At 55.2% G+C, this 27,124-nt stretch overlaps 4 protein-coding genes across 11 annotated transcripts in view; all 4 read left to right on the forward strand.

Annotated features, from left to right (window-relative positions):
- Window positions 1-3,767, forward strand: part of STXBP2 (syntaxin binding protein 2) — a 10,059-nt gene extending 6,292 nt beyond the window's left edge. For both annotated transcript variants that reach the window (XM_040629406.1, XM_040629408.1), the window contains exons 14-19: window positions 653-791; window positions 1,318-1,427; window positions 2,302-2,397; window positions 2,942-3,027; window positions 3,145-3,302; window positions 3,636-3,767. In XM_040629406.1, the coding sequence (XP_040485340.1) occupies window positions 653-791; window positions 1,318-1,427; window positions 2,302-2,397; window positions 2,942-3,027; window positions 3,145-3,302; window positions 3,636-3,721 (675 nt within the window). In that variant the 3' untranslated portion in view covers window positions 3,722-3,767. The remainder of the gene's footprint in view (window positions 1-652; window positions 792-1,317; window positions 1,428-2,301; window positions 2,398-2,941; window positions 3,028-3,144; window positions 3,303-3,635) is intronic.
- An 11,230-nt stretch (window positions 3,768-14,997) lies between these two features.
- Window positions 14,998-16,892, forward strand: RETN (resistin). The gene is made up of 4 exons (XM_040629410.1): window positions 14,998-15,629; window positions 15,807-15,934; window positions 16,294-16,371; window positions 16,682-16,892. Exons 1-4 carry the CDS (start codon window positions 15,586-15,588, stop codon window positions 16,816-16,818), a joined length of 387 nt encoding a protein of 128 aa, XP_040485344.1. The 5' UTR covers window positions 14,998-15,585; the 3' UTR covers window positions 16,819-16,892.
- Window positions 16,893-20,946: 4,054 nt separating this feature from the next.
- Window positions 20,947-23,734, forward strand: MCEMP1 (mast cell expressed membrane protein 1). 2 transcript variants are annotated; one of them, XM_008711318.2, is made up of 7 exons: window positions 21,011-21,172; window positions 21,514-21,654; window positions 22,189-22,317; window positions 22,553-22,603; window positions 22,691-22,837; window positions 23,126-23,191; window positions 23,297-23,734. In XM_008711318.2, coding segments are annotated over exons 1-7 (630 nt in total). In that variant the 5' UTR covers window positions 21,011-21,078; the 3' UTR covers window positions 23,299-23,734. The 2 variants fall into 2 exon arrangements, with proteins under 2 accessions (XP_040485349.1, XP_008709540.1); XM_040629415.1 differs by lacking the exon at window positions 22,553-22,603 and having other exon boundaries at window positions 20,947-21,172.
- Window positions 23,735-24,330: 596 nt separating this feature from the next.
- TRAPPC5 (trafficking protein particle complex subunit 5) lies at window positions 24,331-26,559 on the forward strand. Of its 6 annotated transcripts, none has more exons than XM_040629411.1 (2): window positions 24,331-24,486; window positions 25,942-26,559. In XM_040629411.1, the coding sequence occupies exon 2, from the start codon at window positions 25,957-25,959 to the stop codon at window positions 26,521-26,523; it is 567 nt and encodes a 188-aa protein (XP_040485345.1). In that variant the 5' UTR covers window positions 24,331-24,486; window positions 25,942-25,956; the 3' UTR covers window positions 26,524-26,559. The 6 variants fall into 6 exon arrangements, with proteins under 6 accessions (XP_040485345.1, XP_040485346.1, XP_040485348.1 ...); XM_040629412.1 differs by having other exon boundaries at window positions 25,945-26,559; XM_040629414.1 differs by having other exon boundaries at window positions 24,476-24,602; window positions 25,945-26,559.
- Window positions 26,560-27,124: the final 565 nt, after the last annotated feature.

The raw sequence follows: 27,124 nt of genomic DNA on the forward strand, positions 1-27,124 counted from the left end.
TCCCCAGGCCAACATCAAAGACCTGTCCCACATCCTGAAAAAGATGCCTCAGTACCAGAAGGAGCTGAACAAGGTGAGCATGGGCGGGGAACCTGCCCCCCCCACCCGCCCCACACCACTGCGCCAGGCTCTTGGCTTGGACTCAGTCTCTGTTACCCCAACTCCCGCCCCTCAGTATTCTACACACCTGCATTTAGCCGACGACTGCATGAAGCACTTCAAGGGTTCGGTGGAGAAGCTGTGCGGTGTGGAGCAGGTGGGGGCGGGCCTGGGACGGGGTGGGGGTGGGGCCCCAGAGAGCCGGACCTGTAGAGGGGGCTGGGTCTGCAGGGGAGGAGACTTGTAGAGGTGCGGCCTGTGAGAGGGGCGGGGCCTTCGGAGAGCAAGCTGGCGCTGTGAGAGGCGTGGACCCTGGGGAGAGGCGGTCCTGGGACAGGGGTGCGGTCTATGGCAGGGGCAGGTCCATAGAGAGGTGGGACCCGGGTAAGGGGTGGGACCTGGGGAGAGGTGGGGCCTTGAGGGGGCGGGGCCTGTTGATGGACAGGGACGAAACCTTCAGAGACCGGACAGTAGGAAGAAGCGGGTCCCCAAGGTCCTGTCAAGGACCCTGGGGTGGCCTAGCTCTGGAATCGCCGGACTCCCCGCCCCGCAGGACTTGGCCATGGGCTCAGACGCAGAGGGTGAGAAGATCAAGGATGCCATGAAGCTGATCGTGCCCGTGCTGCTGGATACGGCGGTGCCCGCCTATGACAAGATCCGGGTGCTGTTGCTCTACATCCTTCTACGGAACGGTGGGTTGGGGGCATGGGAAGGCCTCCGGATACCCCCGTTCACGGGGGTCTGCAATGAGCCTGGGAATCAACCAACCCCATGGTTTTCCTGACCTTGGGATGCCCTCACTCAACGGGCACACCAGATCCCACAGATATACCCGTCTCGAACTTGGGAACCCCCCTCCCTTGACCTGGGGGAACTGTCATTGACATGAGGGCTCTGCTGACATAGGGACCCCCAAATCTATGACTCTTCCAAACTTGGCCCCATCAACTAATTCCAGATCCCCATCTATCCCCTCTGAGATCGCCATCCAGAATTCTAGCATCTTCCTCACACCTGCCCCAGTGGCCCCCTTGGTCCTGAGCACCCCCCCCACATCACAGTCTTGGGACCTCCTCTCACCACCCCCAACCCCCTTCACCCAGGAACCCCATGGCCACCTTCCGAGGCTACCTTCAGAGAGGGCCACCCCATCCTCTCTGAGCCGGCCCGCCTCATGAGACTCCCATCCACAGAAGCCCACCTGTCTTCCTCCTCCAGGTGTGAGTGAGGAGAATCTGGCCAAGCTGATCCAGCATGCCAACGTGCAGGCACACAGCAGCCTCATCCGGAATCTGGAGCAGCTGGGGGGCACGGTCACCAACCCTGGGGTATGCTGGCAGCAAGCCGTAGGGTCAGAGACTGGGCAGAAGGCAAATGTGGGCATGGGGGGGGTGCCTAGGAGGGTCAGAGCCTGGTGCCTGGGAGGCTGGGGAGCTGGGGCATTCGGGGGTATGGTGGGGCTCTTGGAGGGCAGGGGTTCTGTGCAGGATCAGGTCTGGGGACCAGAGGGCACCACAGCTGTCCCCAGTCATGGGTCACATGAGAAGCAGGGGTGAGGCGTAGCCAGAGCTGTGGTCCTGGTGATGGTGCAGTGGGCAAGGGGGGTGTGTGGCCGAAGTCCCAGGTGGTGGACAGCAGGGTCACCGGCACACAGTCAACTGTGGGCTCCTGGAGGACTTGGAGCCCCCCCCCCCAAACACAGTCTAACTTGTGCTCAGCTGTCAGCTTCGCCGCTCCTGTCTCTCTCTGGCCCTGTGTGTCCCACTCCCCTGACCCTGCCTGCACTGCCGGGGCGGCTCTCCCATCCCCCTCACCTGTCCCTCATCTCTCTCCCGGCCCCCTGTCTGTCGCCCTGTCTCCCACCTCCTGGTTCCTGGTTCCCGTTTCTCCTTGCCCTTCGGCCTCTGTCCCCACCTGTCTGTCGTCGTCCTCGTCTTTCTCTGTGCCACACTTGGTCTCATTGGCTCTGTATCTCTCTCTCCTTCTCTTTCCCTGTCCTCTCCCTCTCCCTCTTTCTTCCTCTCCCCCTCCCAGCTCTCTTTCTCTCCTTCTCTCTCCTTCTTCCCTCTCTCTGCTCCTCTGTTCCATTTCTCCATCTTTTTCTGCAACCCTTCCCCCAAGCCAGGTGAGCTCCCAGCCCCACCTGTGACCCACCTCCTTCTCCCCCATCCTCCCACCCCTCCCCCAACACCCCGCCTGTAGGGCTCTGGGACCTCAAGCCGGCTAGAGCGGAGGGAGCGCTTGGAGCCCACTTATCAGCTGTCCCGCTGGACCCCAGTCATCAAGGATGTGATGGAGGTACCGCTGGTGGGGCCCCACCTCCCCCTGCCTACCCCCGCACCCCCGCCAAGTCCTGCCCTGGTCTAGGCGGTGGCTCAGTCCTCTTCATGTCATGGTGCTAAGCCTCAGGGCTTAAGGGAAAATCCCTCATTATGGGCATCCCCCTGGCATCTGATCTGCTCTGCAGGGGGGTGCCCCAAGCCAACACATTGGGACAGCAGGGGGGCACCTCAAGGGGGAGCCTCATTTCCTGTCCAACCACTGGCCCCTTCCTTTGTCCTCCTCTGTTCTCTTCCCCTGCTGCCACTATCCCCCCCCCCCGAGAAATCCCCTTGTTCCCCCTTCGCCCTCCCCACCACCAGCCCCTGCCCATCCTGGGAGCCCAAAGCAGCAACAGCCAAAAGGACCAGGCCAGGGGCCCAGCCTCCTGGCTTCCCGCCTGCCGTTCCTCTGGCACCTCTACCCACCTGGGGGCCCAGCAACCTGCCCCTCCCATCCCCGTGGACCCTGGATGCCCCGTCACCTGAGGCTGCTGTCCTGATTCTCCCTCTCTGGCTTCCAGGATGCCGTCGAGGACCGGCTGGACCGAAAGCTGTGGCCCTTTGTGTCCGCCCCCGCCCCCACATCCAGCTCCCAGGCTGCTGTCAGGTGAGGGCCCAGGGGACGCCCCCTGCCCACACCCAGGCTCATGTGAGGTGAGGGGTGGGGCGCTGGCAGAGGAAAGTCTCCTGCCCGGACTGACCCCTGCCCGCCTCCCCTGCCCAGTGCTCGTTTCGGCCACTGGCACAAGAACAAGGCCGGCGTCGAGACGCGGGCAGGGCCCCGGCTCATCATCTACGTCCTGGGCGGCGTGGCAATGTCGGAGATGAGGGCCGCCTACGAGGTGACCAGAGCCACTGATGGCAAGTGGGAGGTGCTCATTGGTGAGAAGCCGGGACTGGGGTCCCTGGGTGCTGGGGCTGGACACCTTGGTGCTTTGGAGGGTCGGGCTGGCAGGAGACTCCCTGTTGGGTCCCCCAAACCTGGAGCCTGTGTAGGGCCTGTGTCTGGGAGCCCAGGGTGAGGAGCTGGAAACTGACTTTCCGAGGGGCTGGGGCTTGGGTTCCCAGGGAAGGGGTCCCCTGGGGGCTGGACCCCTATGTTTCTAAGGAGTCTAGACTCTGGAGTCCTCAGAGTCAGGGCCTGCTTTCCCAGGGACCTCAGCTGGAGGTCCCAAGGCAGCAGCCCCATCCCCCTGACCCTCCCCTGCTGCCCAGGTTCCTCGCACATCCTCACCCCGACCCGCTTCCTGGATGACCTCAAGATGCTGGACCAGAAGCTGGAGGACATTGCCTTGCCCTGACCTGCCCCCTCCCTTCCCAGAGAAATAAACTCCTCCCTTCTCTTTGCCTGCCAGCGCCCACCTCGCCTTCTTTCTGAGGGAGCTGTCCTGGGCCAGCCTCCTGTGGGCCCTCCTCCCTGACCTGCGCCTCCGGACCCACTCGTGTCCTGCCAGGGGGCATCTTAAGCCCAGGCGAAGGTTCAGATTTGGGCTTGGTTTGAACACTGGCTCCAGAACTAGGTGTAAGTTCTTGGCCGGCGTCCTGGTTTCTCCATCCATACAAAACATGGGGCCGGTCATGGCAGCTGCTTTGCGGAGGAGATAGAGACCACTCCAGAAAGCTGAGGGTGTGAGGGCGTGACAGCTGCTGTCCTCCGCTTGGCAGCTGTGATGGGCCTGTTAGTATTAACAAGCAGAATGGATTCGGTATCCTGCCCCCCCAACTCCAGGAACTGTATGAAGGGCCCCGGAGCCATACTCGGCCAGGGGTCCTCTCCAGCTCCCGGGATCAGTCTGCTTTTGTGCGAAGACAGGCACACAGCACACCATGCCCAGTTCCCACCCACCCCAGAGCGTTAGAACTCTCCCGGCTCATACTCGCCCCCCCCCCAGGGTGTGCCCCACCCCCAGGGTGTTCACAGGGGCTCCCAACTGCAGGACATGTCAGAGGGTGTATGAGCGTGCTGGGGCTCGATGACTTAAGGGCAGAGATGTGTTCTCCCACAGTCCTGGGGGCTGGAAGTCCAAGGTCAAGGTGGCAGCAGGGTTGGTTCCTCCTGAGGCCTCTCACCGTGGCAGGTGGAAGCCGAGATGCCTGCCGTCTTCTGTGTCCTCATGTGGCTGTCCCTCTGCACGTCTGTGTCCTAATCCCCTCTTAGAAGGACACCAGTCATGTTGGATTAAGGCCCACCCTAATGACCTCCTTTTAACTTAATTATCTTGTAAAAAGAATATCTCCAAATACAGTCACATTCTGAGGCGCTGGGGGTTGGGACTTCCACATGAATTTGGAGGGGGGATACAATTTAGCCTGTAACACGCAGCTAAAAAGGAGATACGAATCTCACAGTGTGAGTAAGACATGATGACCGTTGTCTCTCTGTGGGGCACAAATACAGAGCCAGGCGGACAGCAGCAGAGGGGGCTGTGGGAGGCCAGAGGATACCCTCATCTATCCAGTCTGGGGGTAGTCAAGGAAGGCTTTCTGGAGGAGGGCAAGTCTGAGTTGAGAATGAAAAGAGGAGTCAGGGAAGGCGGGGAGGGCACAGTGGAAGCAAAAAGAGAGTGAGATGGAGCAGAAAGGATATTGAGGGGCAGTAAGATCTGGGAACCACAAAGCGCCTGAGGGCCTAGGTGAGCTTGTGGCCCCCTGTCGGGGCAGCGCTGTGGAAACTACAGAAGGGATCTGAGCACGGGCAGGCGGGGCCCACATTTAACGCCAGCAAAGAGGTGCTGCTGGGAGGGGCTCCGGTGGGTGGGTGGGTAAGCTGGGTATAGCGCCCCCGTCCCCCGCCCGTGGAGCACTACTTATCACCCATATGTGTAATGGGTGCCCCATCCAAGGCTGGGACCAGGAGGGCACGGGCGGAGACAGGACACGCAGGACCCTTCCTCACCGGCCAGGGAGGACATGGCCCTGACTGAAGTCACCTCTCCTTTTAAGAATTCAGGGAAATCTAAGGACACTTTTCCCGGGAAAATCGCTCACGCAGTTTTGCAGGCGGCGCCCTGGAGAAGGGCTAAACACTGACTCAGCAAGTCCGCTTCTAGGATTTACGCGAAACTCCTACCGGGGCAGAAAGCTGAATGTGCAAGGTCGCCGAGGGGGCGGGTGGGGTTCCCCGGCCCCCGACCCCAGAGATCCCCGCCCTGGATTCGCGGCTCTCCGTCCGGCCCCGGCAGGGAGGCCTTTTAACTGGCCGGAGACGGGGCGGGAAGGAGGTGGTTCTAAAGTTTACCACTGAAACTCGCCTCGCGGGAAAGCCGCGCTCGGCCCTCGGGGCCCACTTACGGAGGTAAACACTGTGAGCACCAGGGGGCGCTGTGGCCCAAGTTTCCGGTTCCTTGGCTGCTTCACGTCCGTACCTGGAGCCGGGGTGACCCTAACTGGAAGCTTTAAGTAGGTCAGCGGTTCCTCCGCGCTTCTCTGCGGCAACAAGACTCCGTTGCCTCTGCCCTTTATTTACGCCAAGGTGGTGTTGTAGCTTGTCCGACTTAAGGACATTTTGATTCAACAGATATTCACGGACCCCTATGGGCCACAGCGGCCAGCAGCGTCAGGCGTCACGCCAATCCCTCCGCATGCATTACTGAGACTTCTCGAAACCCTCCTATGGGAATGAAATTCAATCTCCCGCTCTCTGTGTGTTACACAGTCCCTCTGCAAGTCCATTCCCCACTGGCTCCCTCAGACATAGCTGCTGTCTCTCAAACACATCACTCCGTTTCAGCCACAGGCCCTTTGCACCTGCTGTTCTCATTGCCTACAATGCTCTTCCCCCAAATCTTCGTATCCTCCCTCCTTCCCGTTTTAGCTCAAATGTCACCGTGCTTTATTTCCTCAGGACATCTATCCTGACTTGCTGTGTTTTCTTTGGGGTTCTCTTCCTGTCCTGGGGAATGTCCCCCATTCTGGATTTGGCTGGCTGCTTCTTTGTGACCCTATATAACTTGTTCTTAGAATCTGTCCCCACCATCCCCACCATGCTGTTTCCTCAGGTCAACAGGTGGTTAGCACTACCTGGACCAGGTAGTGGTCAGAACATTCTTTCACCAGTGGGCCTGGGTACCGCCTGTTGCATCTTCTCAGGGGCTCCATAACATCGTGGTGCTACAATTCATCTGTGGGTTGGTGGGAGTGGGGCAGGTGTCCCCCGGTCCCCACCAAATCTCCACCTAAAGCTGTTAGCAGCCATCAAGTCTCAATGCCTGGACCCATTCTCTCCTGAAGATTGTTTCCAACCTTATTAAGCCTTCCACTGGCATTAGCTGGGATCCTTCTCGAATGACCTGTCCCTCGGCAACTAGTTGGACTGTACAGAAAGTAACTACCTGATACATTTTCTTTGGTGTTATCTGCAGGATCCCCAGGAGGCAGCAGGATATATGAGTTTATCAGGGGTTCTGGGGTGGAGACAGACCTCAGGGTGACCAGTGGTCACATTGTAAGCATATAGGAAGCATCCAGGAAACTCTGGCTGCCATAATGATAATCATCATCATAATACATTATGGATATAATAATAATGTTATTATTAGTATCTGACACTCCAATGGGGTCCGGCCCTGGGTGGGCTAAGAAGGAGGGCCCCCCAAAGCAGCAAAAAGGATATCTCAGGCTCACATCAGCACTTCGGAGGGTCTGAGGGCACGTCCCCAGGAGAAGTGAGGTCCGATGGTTTCAGGATCAGGAATGCATTAGAGTGGGAGTTCTCCCCCCATGCTGTGCAGGGAGCCTCTTCTAGAATAATCTCTCATCCAAGTCACTGGAGGGAAAGGTTTGTGGTCTGGAACTTCCTCCCCTGAACAAATGTGAGGCTCCAGGGCACGCCGGAGCTGCCAGCTGGGCAGGAGGGGTGAAAGCGGGGATCCTGGCAGAGGAAGGGGCAGAGGAAGGCGTGCCTGAAGCCTTCAACTTGGGAGGCAGAGGCTTCGTGGCCTCACGGCAGGGACAGGAAGTGAGTGTGACTCAGCGAGCCAAGGAAAGCTCCAGCAAGGAGAACAGGGCAGGGAGGCTGTCAGCTCCAGGGGAACCTAGACAGCGCAGAGGCAAAGCAAGCTTCCCTTTTTTTGTTTCTCTAAAGTTACTCAAAATCTTCAAACACCAGTTAACCAACAGCTGCCAAGAATATTGTGAAAAGGCCCCTGGAGTGAAGAAATTGCCTAGCAAGTGGGAAGGCTCTGCTCCAGGGGGGCCAGAGCTGGAGTCCCCAGGGCTGGGGCGCTGGGGGGGGGGGAACAGGACAGGAAGAGGAGGTCCTGGCTGGGGCTCCCCCGCCCTCCAGTGACCAGAGTTCTTTGTTAGACCACTGGGAGTCTCGGTCCCTGTCGGTGGCCAGGGAAATTCTGGGAAAATGCTGGTGAAGAAAGGTGACATATCTGCAGCATTCGCTCCGTGCGGTGCCCCGTTCTGCGTGGTCTCTGCAGATGCACGGGAGTAAGTCAGGAGGAGAAAGACAAACACTGTATGATTTCCCTTACATGTGAAATCCATGTCCCCCCTCGTTTATTGAAATACAATTGATATGTAACATTGTGTCAGTGTAAGGGTTACAATGTAGTGATTCGACCTATGAATATATTGCAAAATGATTTCTACAATAAGGTTAGCAACTTTCAGATATCCGGTTCAGTAGTGCTGTGCTCACCCCTGTGTACACGAGATTCCCCAGAACTTACTCATCGTCTAGCTGGAAGTTGGGACCTTTGGACAACCTTCCTGTATTTCTCTAACCCGCCCCCTGGCAACCACGGATCTCTGTTTCTATAAGGTTTTTGGGTGGTTTTGTTTGTTTTAAAGATTTTGTTTATTTATTTTAGAGAGAGAGAGGGAGAGAGCAGGGGGGAAGGGGCAGAGTGAGAGGGAGAACGAGTCTTAAGTTGACTCTGAGCTGAGCCTGATGTGGAATTCGAACCCAGGACCCTGAGATCATGACCGAAGCCAAAACTAAGACTCGAATGCTCGATCAACTGTGACACCCAGGTGCCCTGGTATTAATTAATTAATTAATTAATTAATTATCGTAATCTCTACACCCAATGTGGGGCTTCAACTTACGACCCCGAGATGAAGTGTCACATGCTCTTCCAACTGAGCTGGTCAGGCACCCCGAGTTTGTCTGTTTAAGATTGATATATGGAATCTAAAAAAGCCAAGCTGGCCCCTGCGGGGCTCAGTCGGTTAAGCTTCTGCCTTCGGCTCAGGTCATGATCCCTTGGTCATGAGATCAGGCCCCACGTCATAGGACTCCCTGCTCCTTGGGGAGCCTGCTTCTCCCTCTGCCCCTCCCCCTGCTCATGCTCAATCTCTCTCTCAAATACATAAGTAAAATCTTAAAAAAAATTAAAAAATGAAAAAGCCAAGCTGGGTGGAAGGGGTTTCCACAAAACTCTTCCCGCCCCTCCCGTTACTTTGTCCTCCATGCTTCCCACCCTGGTCCATGTACTGCTCACCCAGGGTTTGTGGGGGAGAAATGCCGTGGTTAAAAGGGAAGACTTTGGCATTGGACACATCTGGGTGAAATCTCCTCTTTGACAGTGAGCCAACCTTACCCAGGGACAGTTTTCCCATCTGTAAAACTGCACCCAGCTGTTTGGAGAATTGGGGAGACGGTGCTCGGTGCTCCGGAGAGCGCTGGGGTTTGTGGTGGAGGCTGGGCTATGGGGAAGGGTCAGTTTTACTCCAGGAAGCCAGATGCCACCACCCCTCTATCCCCTTTTATTCCCAGTTCCTCAGTTGGTGGGGAGGGTGCAGGTTACTTCATACCCACCCCCCACTTCTTGATTACTCCCTGTGAGTAGGAATACCTGGAAACATTTCTTTTATAAACTTCTGTATTCTTTGAATTCCTTTTTAAATAGGGACATTTAAAAAAAATATTTTATTTATTTATTTGAGAGAGAGAGAGACAGAGATAGCCAGAGACAGTACTAGCGGGGAGGAGAGGGAGAAGCAGGCTACCTGCTGAGCAGGGAACCTGTTGCAGGATTCGATCCCAGGACCCTGGGATCACCACCTGAGCTGAAGGCAGACGCTTAATCAACTGAGCCACCCACGTGCTCCAAAATGTCCCTATTTAGGGGTGCCTGGATGGCTCAGTCGGTTAAGCATCTGTCTATCTTCAGCTCAGTCATGGATCCCAGGGTCCTGGGATTGAGCCTGCTTCTCCCTCTGCTCCTCCCCGCCCCGGTCCCCTCCCCTCCCCCTGCTCATGCTCTCTCTCTCTCTTAAATAAATAAAATCTTAAAAAAAAAAAAGGGGGGGGGAACATTTTATTTCTGTCATTTCTTTAACAGAAAAAGGAAAGCTGTAGGAATATTCTCAAAACAATGTCGCTTTTATTCTTTTTCTTTCTTTTTATTTTTTAAGTAGAGCTGGGACAGTGCTGTGGCCAACCAGAGAGCAGTTCCCCCCATCCACCACACACTTCTTGGGGCTGAAAGGTGCAGGTCCTTGAGCCAGACCATCGGGGTTCAAATCCCAGCTCCTCCACCAACTCACTGTGTGGCCCCAGACAAGTCACTTAGCCTCTCTGGGCCTCAACAACTCCTTTTGTAGAGATAGTAATCATATCTCCCTGACCGGGTGGTGGTCATATGTATAAATTGCTCAACAAACAGTAGATATGATCATCTCAGAGCACCCCAAGGAGCCCCCAAGTGAAAGATATTCTGTAAGGAGTCCAGAGGCCGAAGGAACCCAGGGACACCAAGAGGAGAGAGTGGGTCTCTGCGAAGGGGAATCTCAGGTAGTTGACACTGGAAGTCTCCATGCTCTTTACCACCCAACCTTCAGGCTCTCACTGTTCCTGGCCCCAAGGCACAACCTGGCCCCATCAGGTCTTGCTGGAGCCACAGCCTGTCCTCTCCCCACCTCTGCAGCTGGCAGCTAGCTGCTCAGACTGCCCTTCGGCCAGGCAGATCCCACCCCCCCAGGTCAGAAGAGCTTCTAGGGGCGCCTGGGTGGCACAGCGGTTAATCGTCTGCCTTCGGCTCAGGGCGTGATCCCGGCGTTACGGGATCGAGCCCCACATCAGGCTCCTCCACTATGAGCCTGCTTCTTCCTCTCCCACTCCCCCTGCTTGTGTTCCCTCTCTCGCTGGCTGTCTCTATCTCTGTCGAATAAATAAATAAAATCTTAAAAAAAAATCTCTGTCAAATTAATAAATAAAATCTTAAAAAAAATTAAAAAAAAAAAAAAAGAAGAACTTCTAAGTGAAGCCAGGCTTGCCAGCTCTTGCTAAGGAAAGCGGGCAGGGTTCCAAGTCTTTTGCTTTTCTTTTCTGTCGTTCATGTGGGATAGGAAGCAAGTGTCAGTGATTTTCTTCTGATTCAGCCAAGCCCTGTCATCTCAAGTCTGTTAACAGGATGGTCGGCAAGTTTTACCTAACGAGGCAAGTAACTCAGATTACTTCTGGAGGTCAGTTTCCCAGGCCCTCTTTGTTCAAATAACCCTTCAAGGACAGGTGTGCAGTAACAGAGGCAGGAATAAGCTGGTAAGAGTTGTGAATATTCCCCAGGTCGGCTGGGCCACGCAGGAAGACGGGTGGTACAGAGCAGCAAAATCCTCTCTCTCTGTGGCTTCAGGACGCAGTTTTCCTTTTTTTTTTTTTTTTTAAGATTTTATTTGTTTATTTGAGAGAGAGAATGAGTGAGAGAGAGATCAGAGCACAAGAGGGAGAGGGAGGAACAGACTCCCCGCTGAGCATGGAGCCCGATATGAGACGTGGTCCCAGGACCCTGGGATCATGACCTGAGCTGAAGGCAGACTCCTAACCAACTGAGCCACCCAAGTGTCCAGACACAGTTTTCCTTAAGATCTTTGGGAAACCCCTTTTTTCCCCAACTATCATTTAAGTTATAAGCATCGGGTGGTGATAATCACACAACTATGCATTTGTCAGAAGTCATAGAACTCAGTAAAAAGAGTGAATTTTACTTGATGTAAATGACACTTCATTTTTTTAAAAACACAATACTTGGGAGGCACTTGGGTGACTCAGTCTGCTGAATGGGCGACCTTTGATTTCGGCTCAGGTCATGATCTCAGGGTCCTGGGATCGAGCCCCATGTCTGGCTCTGCACTGGGTGTGGAGCCTGCCTAAGATTCCCTCTCCCCTTCCCCACCTCGCATGCATATGCGCACTCTCTCTGTCTAAAAAACAAAACAAAACAAAAACAAAAAACTGAAAAGACAATACTTGGGAAAAACAAAACATTTCATGCAGCACGCAGGCATACCCATTGTCAAAATGCATCTAACTGAACATTTAAGATAGATGCCTTCTATTTAACGGAAATTATACCTCAATAAAATTGATTGTAAAAGAAGTGACTGCCCTATCGTATGCTCTGTTTTTTTATTATTTTATTTTTTAAAAGATTTTATTTACTTATTTGAGAAAGAGAGACAGTGAGAGAACAGGAGTGGGGAGGAGAGTGGGGAGCAGACTCCCTGCTGAGTAGGAAGCCCGATGGGGGGGGAGGGCTTGATCCCAGGATCCTGGGATCACAACCTGAGCCAAAGGCAGAACCTCAACCGATTGAGCCACCCAGGTGCCCCCCTATTGTATGTTTTAAAGACCTGGCTCTGAAATTTTACTTGATAACATTTGATGCAAAATTGAGACCACTAGACCTCAGTGTCACCAACAGAAATCAGGGGGAATGAAAATGAAAATATTTTTTTTTAAGTTTATTTTTTTTTTTTTTGGCCATCTCTACACCCAGTGTGGGGCTAGAACTCATGACTCTGAGATCAATTGTAGCATGCTCTTTTGAATAGGCCAGCCAGGCGCCCCCAAAATGTTTTATTTTCTTCAAAGAGAATGAAAGGACGGACATGTGGCCCTTTCCTGCTACTTAACCAAAGGTTTTTGTTTTTGTTTTTTTCTCTTTTCTTTTTTTTTTTTTTTTTTAAAGATTTTATTTATTTATTCGACAGAGACAGAGACAGCCAGCGAGAGAGGGAACACAAGCAGGGGGAGTGGGAGAGGAAGAAGCAGGCTCATAGCGGAAGAGCCTGATGTGGGGCTCGATCCCAGATCGCCGGGATCACGCCCTGAGCTGAAGGCAGACGCTTAACCGCTGTGCCACCCAGGCGCCCCTCTCTTTTCTTTTTTTAATCAGAAAGAGAGAAAGTGAGCACAAGCAGGGGGAGTGGCAGGCAGGAGAAGCAGGCTCCCTGCTGAGCAAGGAGCCTGATGTGGGACTCGATCCGAGGACCTTAGGATCATAACCTGAGTTGAAGGCAGACGCTTAACTGGCTGAGCCACCAAGCCGGGCTTTTTTTTTTTTTTTTTACATCAGAGAGAGAGAGAGAGAGAGAGAGAAACCAAGGGTTTTCAAACTAAGTCCCCAGGGAATCCTAGGGGTTCCACACACGCCCCCTGCTTTTCACCCAACCTGTAGGCAGAGCTGCCCACTTCTGTGCCCCCAAAAGCTTTTATCTGAAAAGTTCTGAGACTAAAGGGTTTGAAGGATGAGAGCTCTCAAAAAAATGACCCTTGCTGTGTCCCGAGCTACCTTGTGTCCAAGCTGTGTCTGGGGGTCTTCAAGGAAGGGAGCCTGTGACATTTTGTATGCCAACCAGGCTCTCTGCCCTCCTACCCACTGGTTTTCTTTCAGTTCCTCAAAGCTGGTGCGCGCTGTCCTTCCCTGGGGCCTTGGAACATGCAGTTCCTTCCACCCGGATTGCCCTCCCTGACTGGTTCTCCTGCTTAACTCTTGCTCACCCTCTGGCTTCCGCTCAGCCCTCTCTTCCTCCATAGAAACTCCCTGGATTCTTCCACGGGGGGCTTCATTCTTCTGTCAGAAATTCTTCCAGAACTGGGTTCCTCTCCTTCGGGGCAGAGATGACTGGTGGGGTGTGAGGCTAACTGAGCACTCCCTTGGTGTCTGTCTTCATCTGACAGACAGAGCAAAGTGCGTGAGTGCTCAGGGGTTCCCTTGCTCCCCACCGCATGCACAGTGCATAGCACGCATCTGACACATAGTAAGTGCTCAGTAAATATTGCCTACACTTTGGCCCTGTGTACACAGTTGTATTTACATAGGGATTTCACACACACACAGGTCACTTTCACTGAAATAGAGCATGCATAAAGAAAAGTGTGAGGATGTAAGTACGCTCAAATTTTTACTAGCTTCCCACTTTCCCTCACTCCCCAGGAAACTTCCATCCCCATCTCCAACAGCATAGATTAGTTGTGCTTTTATTTCTTTTTTTTTCTTTTTGAGAGAGAGAGAGAGCGAGCAGGTGTGTGTGGAATGGGGAGAGGGGTGGTGCAGAGGGAGAGGAAGAGAATCCCAAGCAGGCTCCACACCCAGTGCGGAGCTGGACGCAGGACTCGATCTCACGACCCTGAGCGAAAATCGAGAGTGGGACGCTCAATCGACCGAGGCACCCGGGCGCCCTGCCCCGGTCCTTTTTAATGCATGGATTTGTGCAGTATGTTCTTTTCTGCGTCTGGATTCTTTTGCTCACAATCGTGTTGGTGAGAATCATCCAGACTGTTGCACGTAGCTGCAATTCGATACATTGTAATCTCTCATTCACACTCATTGCTATTGACCAGGGGTGTGCAAATTACTATTATTATTTTTTTTTTCCTGGAGAGGGCCAGATGGTAGCCGGGTTCACCTCTGCAGGGCAAAGTCTCTGTCACTGACCTAGGAAAGCAGCCTCAGACCATCTAGAAAAAAGTGGGCGTGGCTATGCTCCAAGAACACTTTATGGGCACTGGGATTTCAATTTCATATGTCACTGTTAACATTTTTTTCCCCAATGATTTCAAAATGTGTGAACTTTTTGTCATCTCCTCGAAGAGTTAAGCACAGAATTGCCTTATGATCCAGCAATCGGAACTCCTGGATATGTACCCAAAGGGACTGAAAGCAGGGATTCAGGGATGCTCAGAGATGCTCGTACATTCCACGGCTTACAGGGGCATTGTTGACAAGAGGCGGAAACAACAAAGCGAGTTGCAACTAAGAGATGAATGGATAAACAAAATGTGTGTCCCTACAATGGAATATTTGCCATAAAAAGGAATGAAGTTTGGCCCCATGCCACAACATGGATGAATCTTGAAAACATTTATGCTAAGTGAAAAAAGACAGACACAAAAGGATAAGTGTTGTGTGATTCCATTTACTTGAGGTGTGAACAGGCAAAGTCAGAGAGACAGAAAGTAGATGGTGGGAGCCAGGGGGTCCGGCAAGGGAGATAGGGAGTTAGTGTTTCGTGGGGACAGAGTTTCAGTTTGGGAAGATGAGAAAGTTCTGGAGACGGATGGTGGGAATGGTTGCACAATGTCAGAGTATTCAATGCCACTGGACTGTACACTTAAACAATGGTTAAAACGGGGGCGCCTGGGTGGCTCAGTCAGCTAAGTGTCTGCCTTCAGCTCAGGTCTTGATCTCAGGGTCCTGGGATCGGGACCCCCATTGGGTTCTGTGCTCATCGGGGAGTCTGCTTCTCCCTCTGCCCTTCCCCACCCCTTGCTAGCTCTCTCTGTCTGTCCTAAATAAATAAATAAATAAATAAATAAATAAAATCTTTTAAAAAAACGGTTAAAATGGTAAGTTTAATGTGAAATGGATTTTGCCACAATTTAAAAAATCCGTTTAATTAAAAACAAAAATGAAAATGTAAAAACCATTCTTGGCTCATGGGTTGCACAGAAATAGACAGTGGACCAGATTTGTCCCATGGGCTGCAAGCTTGCCACCGTCTGTTGCAGACTGTTCCATTGAAGGAAAAAAGAAAACATGATTTTATCCATTCTATTGTTGATAGGCATCTGGGTGTGAACGTGGTATGCAGTTCTCACACAGGGGTTATTTTGGTCCTGCTTACATTCCCCACCCCTGCGTGCAAACTCCTGTTTCTTTGCCTGTCCCTGGGACAAGGGCTTCTGGAATCATCCCCCAGGCACTACCTCCTGGACCAGTCCCAGCCCGGATGTGAGAAGGGTGGGCTCTTGAATGGGGAAACTGTGGCAGGGAAGGGGGGGGCAGAGCTTCCTATCCCTGGGCCCCTAGAGTCTGCCTGGGGGCTTCCTCTTGGCCCCGGATGTGGGATGGGAGGGCCAGGGGGCCAAGGCACTCAGCCAAGACAGGAAGCTCCACATCCAGAGCCTTAAAGAAGGAGATGTGGCAGGGGCATGAAATCAGTGCCCGAGATCTGCCTGCTGAGTCCATCTGGAGGGTAAGTGATAGTGCTTCTACTCAGCCCAGAACCCCAGCCCCAGGGGGCCGTGGCAAAGCTGGGACTCCAGCCCCGTCCCCCACAGGGACCCAGGATCCCATATCCCCCCCCCCGGCTCTGGAGGTCTGACCCTCCCCAGATGAGAAGGGACTGACTGCTGTGGGCTCCCTCTTGCAGCACCTGCGGGATGAAGGCTCTTCCCCTCCTCCTCCTCCCGGTCCTGGGGCAGCTGGCGTGGGGCAAGTCTCTGTGTCCAGTGGATGAAGCCATCCATGAGAAGATCCGGGACGGCGCCGGACCCTTAAGTGAGGACCCTCACTTCCACCCTCTAATTCCTGACATGGAGCAGTCGTCAAGCCAGCCCCAAGCAGAACCAAAACTCCACCTGAAACCCCACCCGACCCCAGTCCCCATCCAGCTCCACCTTTGGCAGAAGTTCCAAACCCTCCTTCCTCTAAAACACCCATCTCAAGACAGAACCTGGGAGGTGATGAGCTCCCCACTTCAAGGGCTCTCCACCAGGACCTGGCCCACCTGGGCCTTCCTCAGAAGAGTTTTCTTGAGCTCCTATCTCCAAACCACCAGGGCCAAGGCCACATGAGAATGGAGGAGGGGCAGCTTGGTCTCCCGGCTTCCCTCCTCCCTTCCCACCTCCCTTTCGCAGTTCTTGAGACAATGAGGAACTTTGGCCTGAGCTGCCGGACTGTCACCTCCAGGGGGGACCTGGCCACCTGCCCCGCAGGTGAGTACAGAAGTCCTTTTCCAGGCTCTCACTACTGCTCCCAGTACCCAGGAACCCCATCCCCTAAGTCCAGACTCTATTTCTTGAGTCAACTCCCCCAGAGTCCTGGTCTGCAGCCCCAGGCTTCTCCCCCCCCCCGCCGCCGCCCCACCTCCGGGGCTGCATTTCCTCCGGACACCGGAGTCCAGGCCCCCAGCCGCCAGCCTCCCTGCCGCCCACGCCCCTGGTGTTGGGGCTCCCAGCTTCCCGCCAGACCCTCAGGCCTATAGCCTCCCGCTCGGGTCCAAACTCCCTCCGCTCCCGCCCGCAGGCTTCTCCGTCACCGCCTGCACTTGTGGCTCCGCCTGTGGCTCGTGGGACGTGCGCGCCGAGACCACATGTCACTGCCAGTGCGCGGGCATGGACTGGACCGGAGCTCGTTGCTGCCGCGTGCAGACCACCGCCTGAGGTCCCCAGGGGCGCGGGGCGGGGGGCGTGACCAGGCCTCGGAGGGGCGGGGCTGGAAATAAACCCAGAGAAGATGATTCTGAGGGTCGGGGCGCTGCGTCTTTTGTGGGGGGTGGGGGACTAAGCTGACGTCTCCGAAAAGAGCGGGGCACGCAGACGCTGGAGGGAAGCGGTGGCGGGGCGGGCGGGGGAGGCTTTCTTCTGCCCATCCCTCTCCTCCCACGTTGTGCCTGCCCCCACTCCATCTCGGACAGCAAGCCTTTACTTCCTCTAAGGACGCTCACACCCAAGGATCATGGCCTCCTTCAGGAGGCGAAGTGAGTGTTACCTTTGAGGCGACCCTGAGGATCACCCTCTGGTCTCTGGCCTTCCAGGAAGTCGCTGGGTCATTCTGCCCCAGCCTCTACAATGCGGCTTCATTCGGGGTCTGGGTCTGGATGCGACGAGGACCCCCCCTCCCCCCGCATACACTTCAGGGCCCCAAGCCCCCAGTAGCTCCAGGGTCAAGGTGGACCCTTGAGTCATCTTCCAGCCCAGAGCCCTGAGCCGCGATCCCTCACTCCCCAACCTCATGGAGTGGCCTACAAGGCGTGGGCAAAGCTGGGTCGTGGACAGGAGGGACTCTTCACAGGAGCAGGCTGAGAACTCTTACCTGAGGCCACGAACCGCAAGTTCACGTTTTCACAGGTGCAGTGCAGTTTCGAGTCATTAGTTACAACCGCAACACACAGAGGCACCGACGCCCTCAGGAACACTTGGCTATGAAAGCGCAGGGCTGGGTACTTGCGTGCGCTTTGGGGCATNCCTGGCGCTGGGAAGACAGCAGGCCACATAGTAGGCGCTCAGGAAATGTCTGTGAAATAACCACATACACAACGCGGGTACACCATCCAGGTGCACACACTGCTTGTCCGCACACAGTATACAACCGTTACTCCGGTCACACACAGACACACCAGGCCCACAGACACACACAGGGGCAAAGAAAGCACCCCTGAAACACACAGGCATGACCATGCAAGGAGGAACATAGACACATAGACGTGTGAACCCTGGACAGAGTCTCTTGCTCCTGACATCAAGTCCCCATTCCAGCCTGGATGACATCAGTCCCCGTCCAAATTCTGACCTGGAAGACTGAGTCACCTGCAGCCCCTACACAGCTTCCTGGGGGGCACAGATCCAGGTGATTCAGAGTCCAGTTCCCTGGGAATCCTAAGCCAGGGGTCTTAAAAATCCAGCCCCTGAGAGATGCAGACACAGACTGCAGAACACTTGGTGCCCAGTCTTGAAAGAGGCCCCAGACTCAAATGTCCCAGCCCCCAGCAGCACATTCCAGGGACTGGAGTACGGGTGATGGAGTTGGGTCCTGGTTTTCAAGATGTTTTGGACTCTCCTGGAGGGAGGCGGTGGCGGGGGGGTGCCCGTGACTTCTGCCCATCTCCCCCCTCCCATGTTATGCCCCCACCTCTGCCACCCACCCCCTATGATGGCACAGCCCCCTGTCTGATCCTGGTAGCCATGAGCTGAGATCACAAACTCTCCTCTTGCCCCTGGAACCCACCCATACCCCAATCCAGAGATTCACCTCCTAAATTCTCCCTCCTAACCCCACTGGGGCCATGGGGTTGAGATGGGACCACTGAGTCAGAAGTGTGTTGAGGAGCAGAGAGGGTGATTCTAGAACCTTGCCTGTCCTGCCCCCTCATTGATGTGGAGGGGGGTGCACTCCTTTGTCCCCAGACTGATTGGAATGCCTCGTTATCTCCAAGTCCCACTCAGTTGTCCCCCTGTGTCCAGACCCCAAGAAGGTCCTCTTCAGAGCCCTCAACTCCAGCACGGTCATTCTCCTGCCCCAGAGTGCAGACTTGGATACGCAAGCCCCCTTCTCAAGCCTCCATTTTCTCACTTGCCAACTACCCAGCCCCACCCCAAGGTAGCCAAGATTCTTCTAGTTGCAAGTGCCACAAACCCCACATTAAGTCAGCTTGAGCAAAAGTAAAAGGAAGTTTCTGGAGGTGCCTGGCTGGCTCAGTCGGTGGAGCATGCAACTCTTGATCTCGGGGTTGTGAGTTTGAGCCCCGTGTTGGGTGTAAAGATTACTTAAAAATAAAATCTTAAAAAAAAAAAAAAAGGAGTTTCTGGATATGTCTCTGACAGGCCCAGGGTTAAAGATTTATTTATTTATTTTAGAGACAATGCAGAGGGGGCAGAGGGAGAGGAAGAGAGTCTGAACTCAGCGCAGAGCCTGTTGTAGGGCTCGATCTCACAACCCTGAGATCACGGACCTGAGCCAAAACCACGAGTCTGCTACTTTGTCCAGCAGGCTAGATGGAGCCTGGGCTTAGCTTCAACGGAGCTACAGAAATGTGCAAGTCTGTGGCCCCACCCCCTGCACCTGTCCATCACAGCAGAGCCAGCTGACCATTGGTCCGTCTCCTCTGTGATTGTTACATCAGGAGAGGGTCAAATCTCTCAATTGCTGACTCCTTTCTAAAATCAGAGAGAAGCTGGCATTGAAACACTGTTAAATCAGTCTTTCTTGAGAGGACAAGGTTGGCAAGTTTAGAAAACAGAGCATTATTTTCACCAAACCTTGGGGGACCATTCCAAAGTTATCTCAAATTTAATCACATATTTAAAAGATAAAACATACCTACTTCTCCCACATAGAAAGTCTTTCTAAGGGACACCTGGGTGGCTCAGTCGGTTAAGTGTCTGCCTTCCACTCAGGTCATGATCCCAGGGTCCTGGGATCCAGCCCGGCAGCTGCTCCCCGCTGAACAGGGAGCCTGCTTCTCCTTCTCCCTCTGCCCCCTCATCCCCTCTCATTTGTGCTCTCTGGCTCTCTCTGTCTCTCTGTCAAATAAATAAATAAAACGTTTTTTTTAAAGTCTTTTAAATTTTATTTTACTTATTTTTTCCAAAGGGAGAGAACCATAATAGTCTAGACCAGCGCTGTCCAATATGGCAGCCATCAAATGCTTGAAATCTCCCGTTAGTGTAAATCACATTTGATTTTGAAGATTTAGTACCAAAAGGGTAATATATCTCAATAATTTTTTAGTATCGTTACATGCTGAAGTGATAATTTTGTATGTATATTATGTTAAATAAGATACATTATTAAAATTAATTTAGCCTGTCTCTTTTTGTCTTTTTAACGTGGGTGCCAGAAAATTTTAAATTAAAGATGTAGTTTACATTATATTTCTACCAGAAGGCACTGTTCTAAACTTAAAGAGATAATTCCCTACAAACTTTGTCTTGTTTTTATCTCCAGTTTTCAAGGTCACAGACACAAAGAGAGCTTTAAGACATCTAGACAGAGAGCAGACATGTGAATGCATGAATATGGATTTTTCTCTGGGGTAAACATGTGGAGAAGCCTGCCAACGGGCAAGCCATGTGAACACGTGAGCAGATGTGTAACGGTTTCCAGGAGTGTGTGAGTGAGGGTAGGTGAGCGGATGTATGGATGAGAGTGTTTCCCAGTGTTTCTCTGTCTGGGGACCCAGAGAGAAAGGACACCATGTCCAGGGTTAGGTCAAGCAGTGCATCTGGCCTCTGTCCCAGATATGGGTGGAGCTCCAGTGGTCGGTCCCCTTGCCTCACATCCGTTCCTTTCCTCCATGGGGCTTTGAAGAAGTAGAACTTCTTGGGGTGGAGCTGAGGGGTAGGACTGGGACAGGGAGCAGGAAGATGTGGGAGACTTAGGAATCCTGCCTCCAAGCCCAGCTACCCCAAACCTAAAAGGTGGGACTCCCAGGGGCCACAGATGCTCTCCTGAGAAGGGCAGGGGATGAAGTTCATTTGGGTAGACACATACATAGCTTCCTGCGACGTTTGTGACCATCCTTTAACATTTTAAAAATTTATTTATATGGAGTATAATTGACTTATAACATTGTGTGTACGTTTGAGATATACGGGTGTTGATCTGATACATTTGTATATTGCAACATGATGACCGCCATAGCATTAGCTAACATTTCTGTTGCTGGTTCCTGATCATGCTGGTTCCTGTCTCTGGGTCTATGGGCTTCTCTGCTTGGCCCTCTGTAAGACCTCTGGTCTCCTAAGACCCTCTTGATCTGGGAGAGGGGCGGTGAGGATGCCCCAGGGCCGGAGGGTCCTGGGTCAGTGAAAAGAGGAGGCCGACCTCTCCTCCCCCTACCCCCAACCCAGAGATTTCCTCATCTGCCATGACACCTTCCGGTGGGTGGGGATGTGTGTGAGCAAATTGGCCGACTGGGAACCATGGAGTCTGAGGAAATCTACAAGAAGCAGGAGGTCAAGATGCAGGCTGCAGCCTTCAAAAACAAGAAACAGAGGGGCCCAGCCGATAAGGAAGGTTAGGCACCTTGGGGTGGGGAGGGGAGAGGTCAGGTGGGAGAGATTGGGATGGGAGAGATAAGAGGCTGAAAGTGGGGTCACGGGGCTCCTTCCCCTCCCCCAAAATGTATGTGTGCATGTGTATCCCCCAAACGCTCATGCGTGCTCTGTCCACCTAATCAAGAAGCAGATCATGCTTTCCCCATTCCTTATCTTTTATCCCCAGAAATTTGTTGTGTGCAGGGGTTTGGTGAGCCAAGATCTCTGAGTCCCCTTCCCACCCCCACCCCCACCCCACCCCCACCCGCACCCCACCCCAGGGATCCAGGCAGGTTTCTACTCTCACTCTCTCGCCCACAGGTGCAGATAACCCTGACTATGAGAATATCACCTTGACCTTCAGAAACCAGGACCAGCGAAAGGGCAGCCATTCACCACCCAAGAGTCAGGGCAAGCAGTCATCTGCCGGGGCACATCGCACAGCCTTGGGAGGGGACCATGGTAGGGCATCATGGGAGCAAGGAGCACCATGTGGAGGTTGGGGTCAGTGGTGTGGGGCGAGGTGCCATCAGGGCTTGTGTTACAGTCGGAGGTGGGGGGGGTTAGCTTCGCAGGTGGGGATGATGATGTCGGTGGTGTTGGTGTTGGTGGAAGTGTTGGTGAAGGTTTGGGTGATGGTGATGGTGGAGAGGTGACCACGTAGTGGACCACGAAGGAACCACCTAGACAGAGCCGATGAGACCTGTGGCTGGGGACACTGCTGACAACGGTAGGCACTGATGTCGATGGGTGTCGGTGACAGCTGCTGCTGACGTGAGTGCTGGTAAAGGGGATGGTAAGGGGGGGCAGGATGATGACAGCATTAGGGACAACTGCTGGCGGCTCTGGTCAGCGTGCATGTTGGTGGTCACAGTGGCTACAGCATTGGGAAGCATGGGCATGGGTGACAGAGCTTCTGATGGTGTTAGAGTCAGTGGTGATGGTCTGGGTGGTGGTGCTGGGCCCTGGAGGTCACCTGTCCTGCCTCTACCCCAGTCCCAACCCTGTCTAGGCCGCCCTCAGACTCTGCCCAGGTCCCCCGTTGTCTGCAAAGAGCCCTCGTGACCCTGCACATCCTCCTCGCCCTGTCCTGCATCATTCTCTTGGCCTTGGTCCTGGCAAAGAGTGAGTAGGCCTTTTGGTTTCAGGGTTTTTGTTGTTGTTTTGGGTTTTTGTTTTGTTTTTGGTGGGGGGCCGGGGCAGTGTGAAGAGGGTCCTCAGGAGGTGGGGAGGCCCAGTGTTTCCACTCTATCTCCCTTCTCCCTCGTTCCTCTCCCTTCCCCTACCCTTGTTCCCAGGACTGCAGAACTGGGGGCGCCTCAAGGGTTTTCCTGCCTCCCTTGCCCCTCCTCCTGAACAGATTCTGAGATGTCCCAGGAGTTGCTGGTCTTGAAAAGGGAGCTCTGGAATGGTGAGGGTGGGACCTGGGGGAGGCCCAAGGGGTCGGGTGGGGGAAAGGAGAGCAGAGGTGATACGGACATGCCACTTCATGCCTCAGTCTCCATCTCGGTGCGAGAGTGTCAGGAGGAGCAGAATCGGGGCTGGAGCTCCACCCAGCAGCTCATCACGGAGGCCAAGCAGGACATTGACGCGGTCAAGAGACATGTCCAGTCCGGGAACAACATAGTGAAGACACTACAAGCAGGTGCCCTTGCAGACCTTCGCTGGGTGGAATTTGTCTCATGCTGGGTGCTGGGGAGTTGGGGGAGGGGAAGCAGGGGTCCCACCTTCCCTGTGCGAGGGCAGGGGGTTAGAGGCTGGTGGATGTCACCCTCTGAGTCACTCAGGGGATATTTAAATGCTGCTGGGAACACCAAGTACACGGGCACCACAGGACCCCAGGCTGGGGGTTGGGAAGGGAGGAGGCTTCCAATAAAGGTGGGGGCCTTGTGTGAGACCCCACACCTGCTTTCTCCTGTCCTCCTGCCCCCAGACGTGAACCAAATCAAGAATAAGTTACAGGAAATCTCCAAGGCACTGGAGTCGAAGCCACAGTCATGTAAGTTGGGGCTGGAGAGGTGGAAGAGGAGGGAGCCACAGGTCTGGCCCCAGTTTCTCTCCTGGGGGAGGGATCTGCCTGACCGTGGGTCTCCATTCCACCCAGAGACCTCAACAAATGAGAAGACATCGAAGACCTGGCTGCACCTCCCGATGAAGCTGGCCACATGTGTGTGTCGTGGTGTGTTGTGAGCATAATGCGTGACACGGTGGGTGGCTGTGTCAGCAAGGACCCCAAAAGTGTGTCAGTGTGAGTGCGGGTGTTGGCAACATGGGTAGCACCGTAAACACATGCGAGTGTCCTATGGTATGTTGTGTATCAATGCATCATGGCAGAGCTGTGTGGGGGGCACCCCGTGTGTCACTGTAATTGTGGGCGTTGCAGTGTGTGCCCTGTCACTACCTGTGTTGGTGTGAGCAGCTGTGTGCCAGTGCGCGTGTGACTTATTATGTCACTGAGGGTGTTCAGAGCGTGTACCCATGTATGTCCCTTTGTTTCTGCACTCACGGTTTGTGATTTGTGAAGATAAAGGCCGATGCAAAAGAACGTGGCTTTCAGATCTCATACTGGGAGCATCTGGGGGCTTTGGGGACCTGGTGGGGTAGGATCTCGCAAATGTGGGGGGATGGGGAAAGGCACACAGTGAGCACGTGGACATGATACCAGGAACCCTGGGGCACGAGGTTGTGTGGGAATGAATGCCCCGAGTGGGTCTTTGCGTGTCCATGAACATGTACCCAGGGAGTAACCCAGTCTCTGCACCCGAGAGTGTGGGCCTGAGATGGACAATGTCTCCCTACGAGTAGGTGGGCCCACAGATATATCTGAGCCCTTAAGCAGGTGTAACTGTGCTCCTGAGTGTATATGCCCTCTGAGCACATGCCCCTGGCTCATGGATGTATGTCCCTTAAGAGAACGTGTGCCTGAGTTAATGCTTGTGTCCCTAAGACAAGAGAATGTGTGTCCAAGGCATAGGTGTGCCTCTAGGACAAATAGACATATGTGCCCCTGAGACAGACACGTGAGCCCATCGGCAAATGTCTGCCCCTGAACCGGTGACCATCCGCGCTACTGTCTGGGAGCTGGCCAACCCAAGCCAGCCCGGCCACTGGCCTCATGGCCACACCCCTCGGTCGGGCGCCCCGGACACGTGCGACCCCTGGCGGCCGCTCTCCGGAATCTCCGCCAACGCGCGCGCCCCGCCCACGAGCCCGTCCCGCCGCAGCGCCTGCGCACTCAAGGCCTTTTACGGCGTCGTAAAGCAACTCGGCCAAACCGACGGCCGCAGTACGCTGGTGAGACCCCGCCCGCCCGCGACCCCTTACCCGCGTGGGCCTCGCCCGCTCCGGGACCCCCAGCCTCCCGCGCGCCCGGGGATCCTGGGCTACGGTCTCGGCGTCCGCTCTCCCCGGTCCGTCCGCTTCGGCCCACGCAAAGGGTCCGTGAGGAGGGTGGGCCCCTTCCCGCCCCCTCTGCCGGGTCCACGCTGGCGCGGGGGTCTCAGGGCTCCGGCCTTTCCGCGGCTTAGCTTACTGGCTTCCGTCGCAGCTCAATGGGGGCGGGCCCAACACTCCCCCTCCCAGTGTAGACAGATGCGCACCTGGGGGGCGTCTTGGAGCCTCTGGACTCCCCCGCTCTGGTCCTCTCATTCCTCACGGAGACCTCGTTGGGGGCAGTCCCAGCATCCCCAGACCCCTCCGGCTTCTGGCTTCTTCCTGCGCAGTGGGAACGGGGTTCTCAGCTCCTTCTCCCGACCCCACCCTTGGCAGCGGCTTCACACAAGAGTGGGCGAGGGGTGGGCCGGGGAAGAGAGGTTGTCTCAGCGCCCTTGGGATCCCCCTTCCGCTCCTTCTCCCCACCCTCACCGCAGGTCAGCGTCGTGGAGGTCTCAGTGCCCCCTCTGGGTTTTCTCCAACAGCCCCTTCCGGGTTTCTGCCACCGACCACTGGCTAGATGCGGTAGGATGGGAGGGTCACAGCGCCTCCTCCTGGCTCCCCCAAACCTCGAGTCTCACAGTCCACCTTCTCCCCTTGTCTCCTGCTGTCCCGCTACCTTTCTGGAGGGCGCGGGACGCCTTCTCTGCGGCCCCCTCCAGTCTTCCTTACAAACGAAGGCCCATCCGCATCTTCAAGGAGGCGTGCTTCGTGCATGCCAGATGGGCGCTGTCAGAGCCATTTCCTCCTGGCTTGCCCCATATACTCGTATGTCCGTCCTCCAAGCCCCAAACCCTCCCGGCTGCCTACTCCCCTCTCTTGTTTCTTTGGCTTTCCGCAGGGGAGAGGCGGGGAGGTTCTTTCCATCTGCAGGAAGTCAGCACTGTCGTTGCTGGAGGCTTGCGGGGGACAGTGCCCAGAGACTTCTGACGGTCCCCCCATCTTTGTCCCCTCCCTGCCCTAGGTCTGACGCTCCCTCCCCCATGCGCTAGTTCTCTAGTTGCTCCCACAGGTGGCAGAGGGAGCACGAGGGTGCTTTTCACATAGGAGCAATCACCTGGAACTCGAAGGTTGGGATGGTTTCCGGTCCCCCCTTCTGGTCTCCCTCTTGTGTCCTCCCCCCAACCCCGCAACCCCTCTCCTGGCCAAAGGTGTAAACCTACCTCTTGCCCCATTTTCCTTCACTGGAGGAGGCCTGCCTTACATGCAGTTGGATGCCCCCCTTCCTCCCCCTCTTCCTTTCCTACACGGGAGGTCGGCGGTGGAGCACACGCGCCTCCACGTTCTTCCCCCGACACGCGTGTCCTTGTGTCCCAGCAGGGCGGCGGCAGCATGGAGGCGCGCTTCACGCGCGGGAAGTCGGCGCTGCTAGAGCGCGCGCTGGTGCGGCCGCGCACCGAGGTGAGCCTGAGCGCCTTCGCGCTGCTCTTCTCCGAGCTGGTGCAGCACTGCCAGAGCCGGGTCTTCTCGGTGGCCGAGCTGCAGGCGCGCCTCGCAGCCCTGGGCCGCCAGGTGGGCGCACGCGTTCTGGATGCGCTGGTGGCTCGCGAAAAGGGCGCGCGGCGAGAAACCAAGGTGCTGGGTGCCCTGCTCTTCGTCAAGGGCGCGGTGTGGAAGGCGCTGTTCGGCAAGGAGGCCGACAAGCTGGAGCAGGCCAACGATGACGCCCGGACCTTCTACATCATAGAGCGGGAGCCTCTCATCAACACCTACATCTCCGTGCCCAAGGAGAACAGCACGCTCAACTGCGCCAGCTTCACGGCGGGCATCGTGGAGGCGGTGCTCACGCACAGCGGCTTTCCCGCCAAGGTCACGGCGCACTGGCACAAGGGCACCACGCTCATGATCAAGTTTGAGGAGGCGGTCATAGCCCGAGACCGGGCCTTGGAGGGCCGCTGACCCTGAAGGAGATAAAGAATGCAGAGAGCCCCCCTCCCAAATGTGTCTTGTGTCTTGTGTGGGGGCCTCACAGATCCACCCGACACCTCGACCCCGGTGCCTGCCTCAGGCAGGTGAGGGAGGCCAAGACCCAAGCATGTTTATAATACAGTGGCGAGGTGGGGATGGGGGCCAGGTCCCACCCAGCCCAGGCTTACAGACGGGGCTGGGGGGAGGCCAGGCGTAGTGGCGGTAAGTCCGAAGAAGGAGTTTTGGTGCGGTTGGAGGTGGGAAAATGCTGTTACTCCCTGTCCAGCTACTCTGCAGTGTAGACAGCAGTAGGTCAAGGATTAGGTGTGTCTGTGTGCGTGGAAAGCAGGCAGAGGGTGGTGGCTGACCCCTGCTTCAGACCCTTGCTGCTCAAAGTGTGGTCCAGGACTGGCCCCATCAGCATATCCCGGGAGCTGGTCAGAATGCAGACCCTCAGGCCTGCCAACTGCGGGTCTGCATTTTGGCAAGATCCCCAGGGGATTCCTGTTACCTTATTTTAAGAAGCAGTGCTCTAGGGCAGAGAATGTGTTGCAACTGGGGTGACTGAACCCCCCCCCCCCCCCCCCCCCCC

The sequence above is a fragment of the Ursus maritimus genome, unplaced genomic scaffold (genome assembly GCF_017311325.1).
Source record: "Ursus maritimus isolate PB19 unplaced genomic scaffold, ASM1731132v1 scaffold_14, whole genome shotgun sequence".
In the NCBI taxonomy this organism is placed as follows: domain Eukaryota; kingdom Metazoa; phylum Chordata; class Mammalia; order Carnivora; family Ursidae; genus Ursus; species Ursus maritimus.

Excerpts from the sequence above, each read along its gene's own strand:
- RETN (XM_040629410.1), top strand. The coding sequence starts at position 15,586 with ATGAAATCAGTGCCCGAGATCTGCCTGCTGAGTCCATCTGGAGG. Across the intron at positions 15,630-15,806 it reads CTGCTGAGTCCATCTGGAGG|CACCTGCGGGATGAAGGCTC; the intron begins GTAAGTGATAGT and ends TCCCTCTTGCAG. Across the intron at positions 15,935-16,293 it reads GGACGGCGCCGGACCCTTAA|TTCTTGAGACAATGAGGAAC; the intron begins GTGAGGACCCTC and ends TCCCTTTCGCAG.
- MCEMP1 (XM_008711318.2), top strand. The coding sequence starts at position 21,079 with ATGGAGTCTGAGGAAATCTACAAGAAGCAGGAGGTCAAGATGCAGGCT. Across the intron at positions 22,604-22,690 it reads GAAAAGGGAGCTCTGGAATG|TCTCCATCTCGGTGCGAGAG; the intron begins GTGAGGGTGGGA and ends TTCATGCCTCAG. Across the intron at positions 22,838-23,125 it reads AGTGAAGACACTACAAGCAG|ACGTGAACCAAATCAAGAAT; the intron begins GTGCCCTTGCAG and ends TCCTGCCCCCAG.
- TRAPPC5 (XM_040629411.1), top strand. The coding sequence starts at position 25,957 with ATGGAGGCGCGCTTCACGCGCGGGAAGTCGGCGCTGCTAGAGCGCGCG.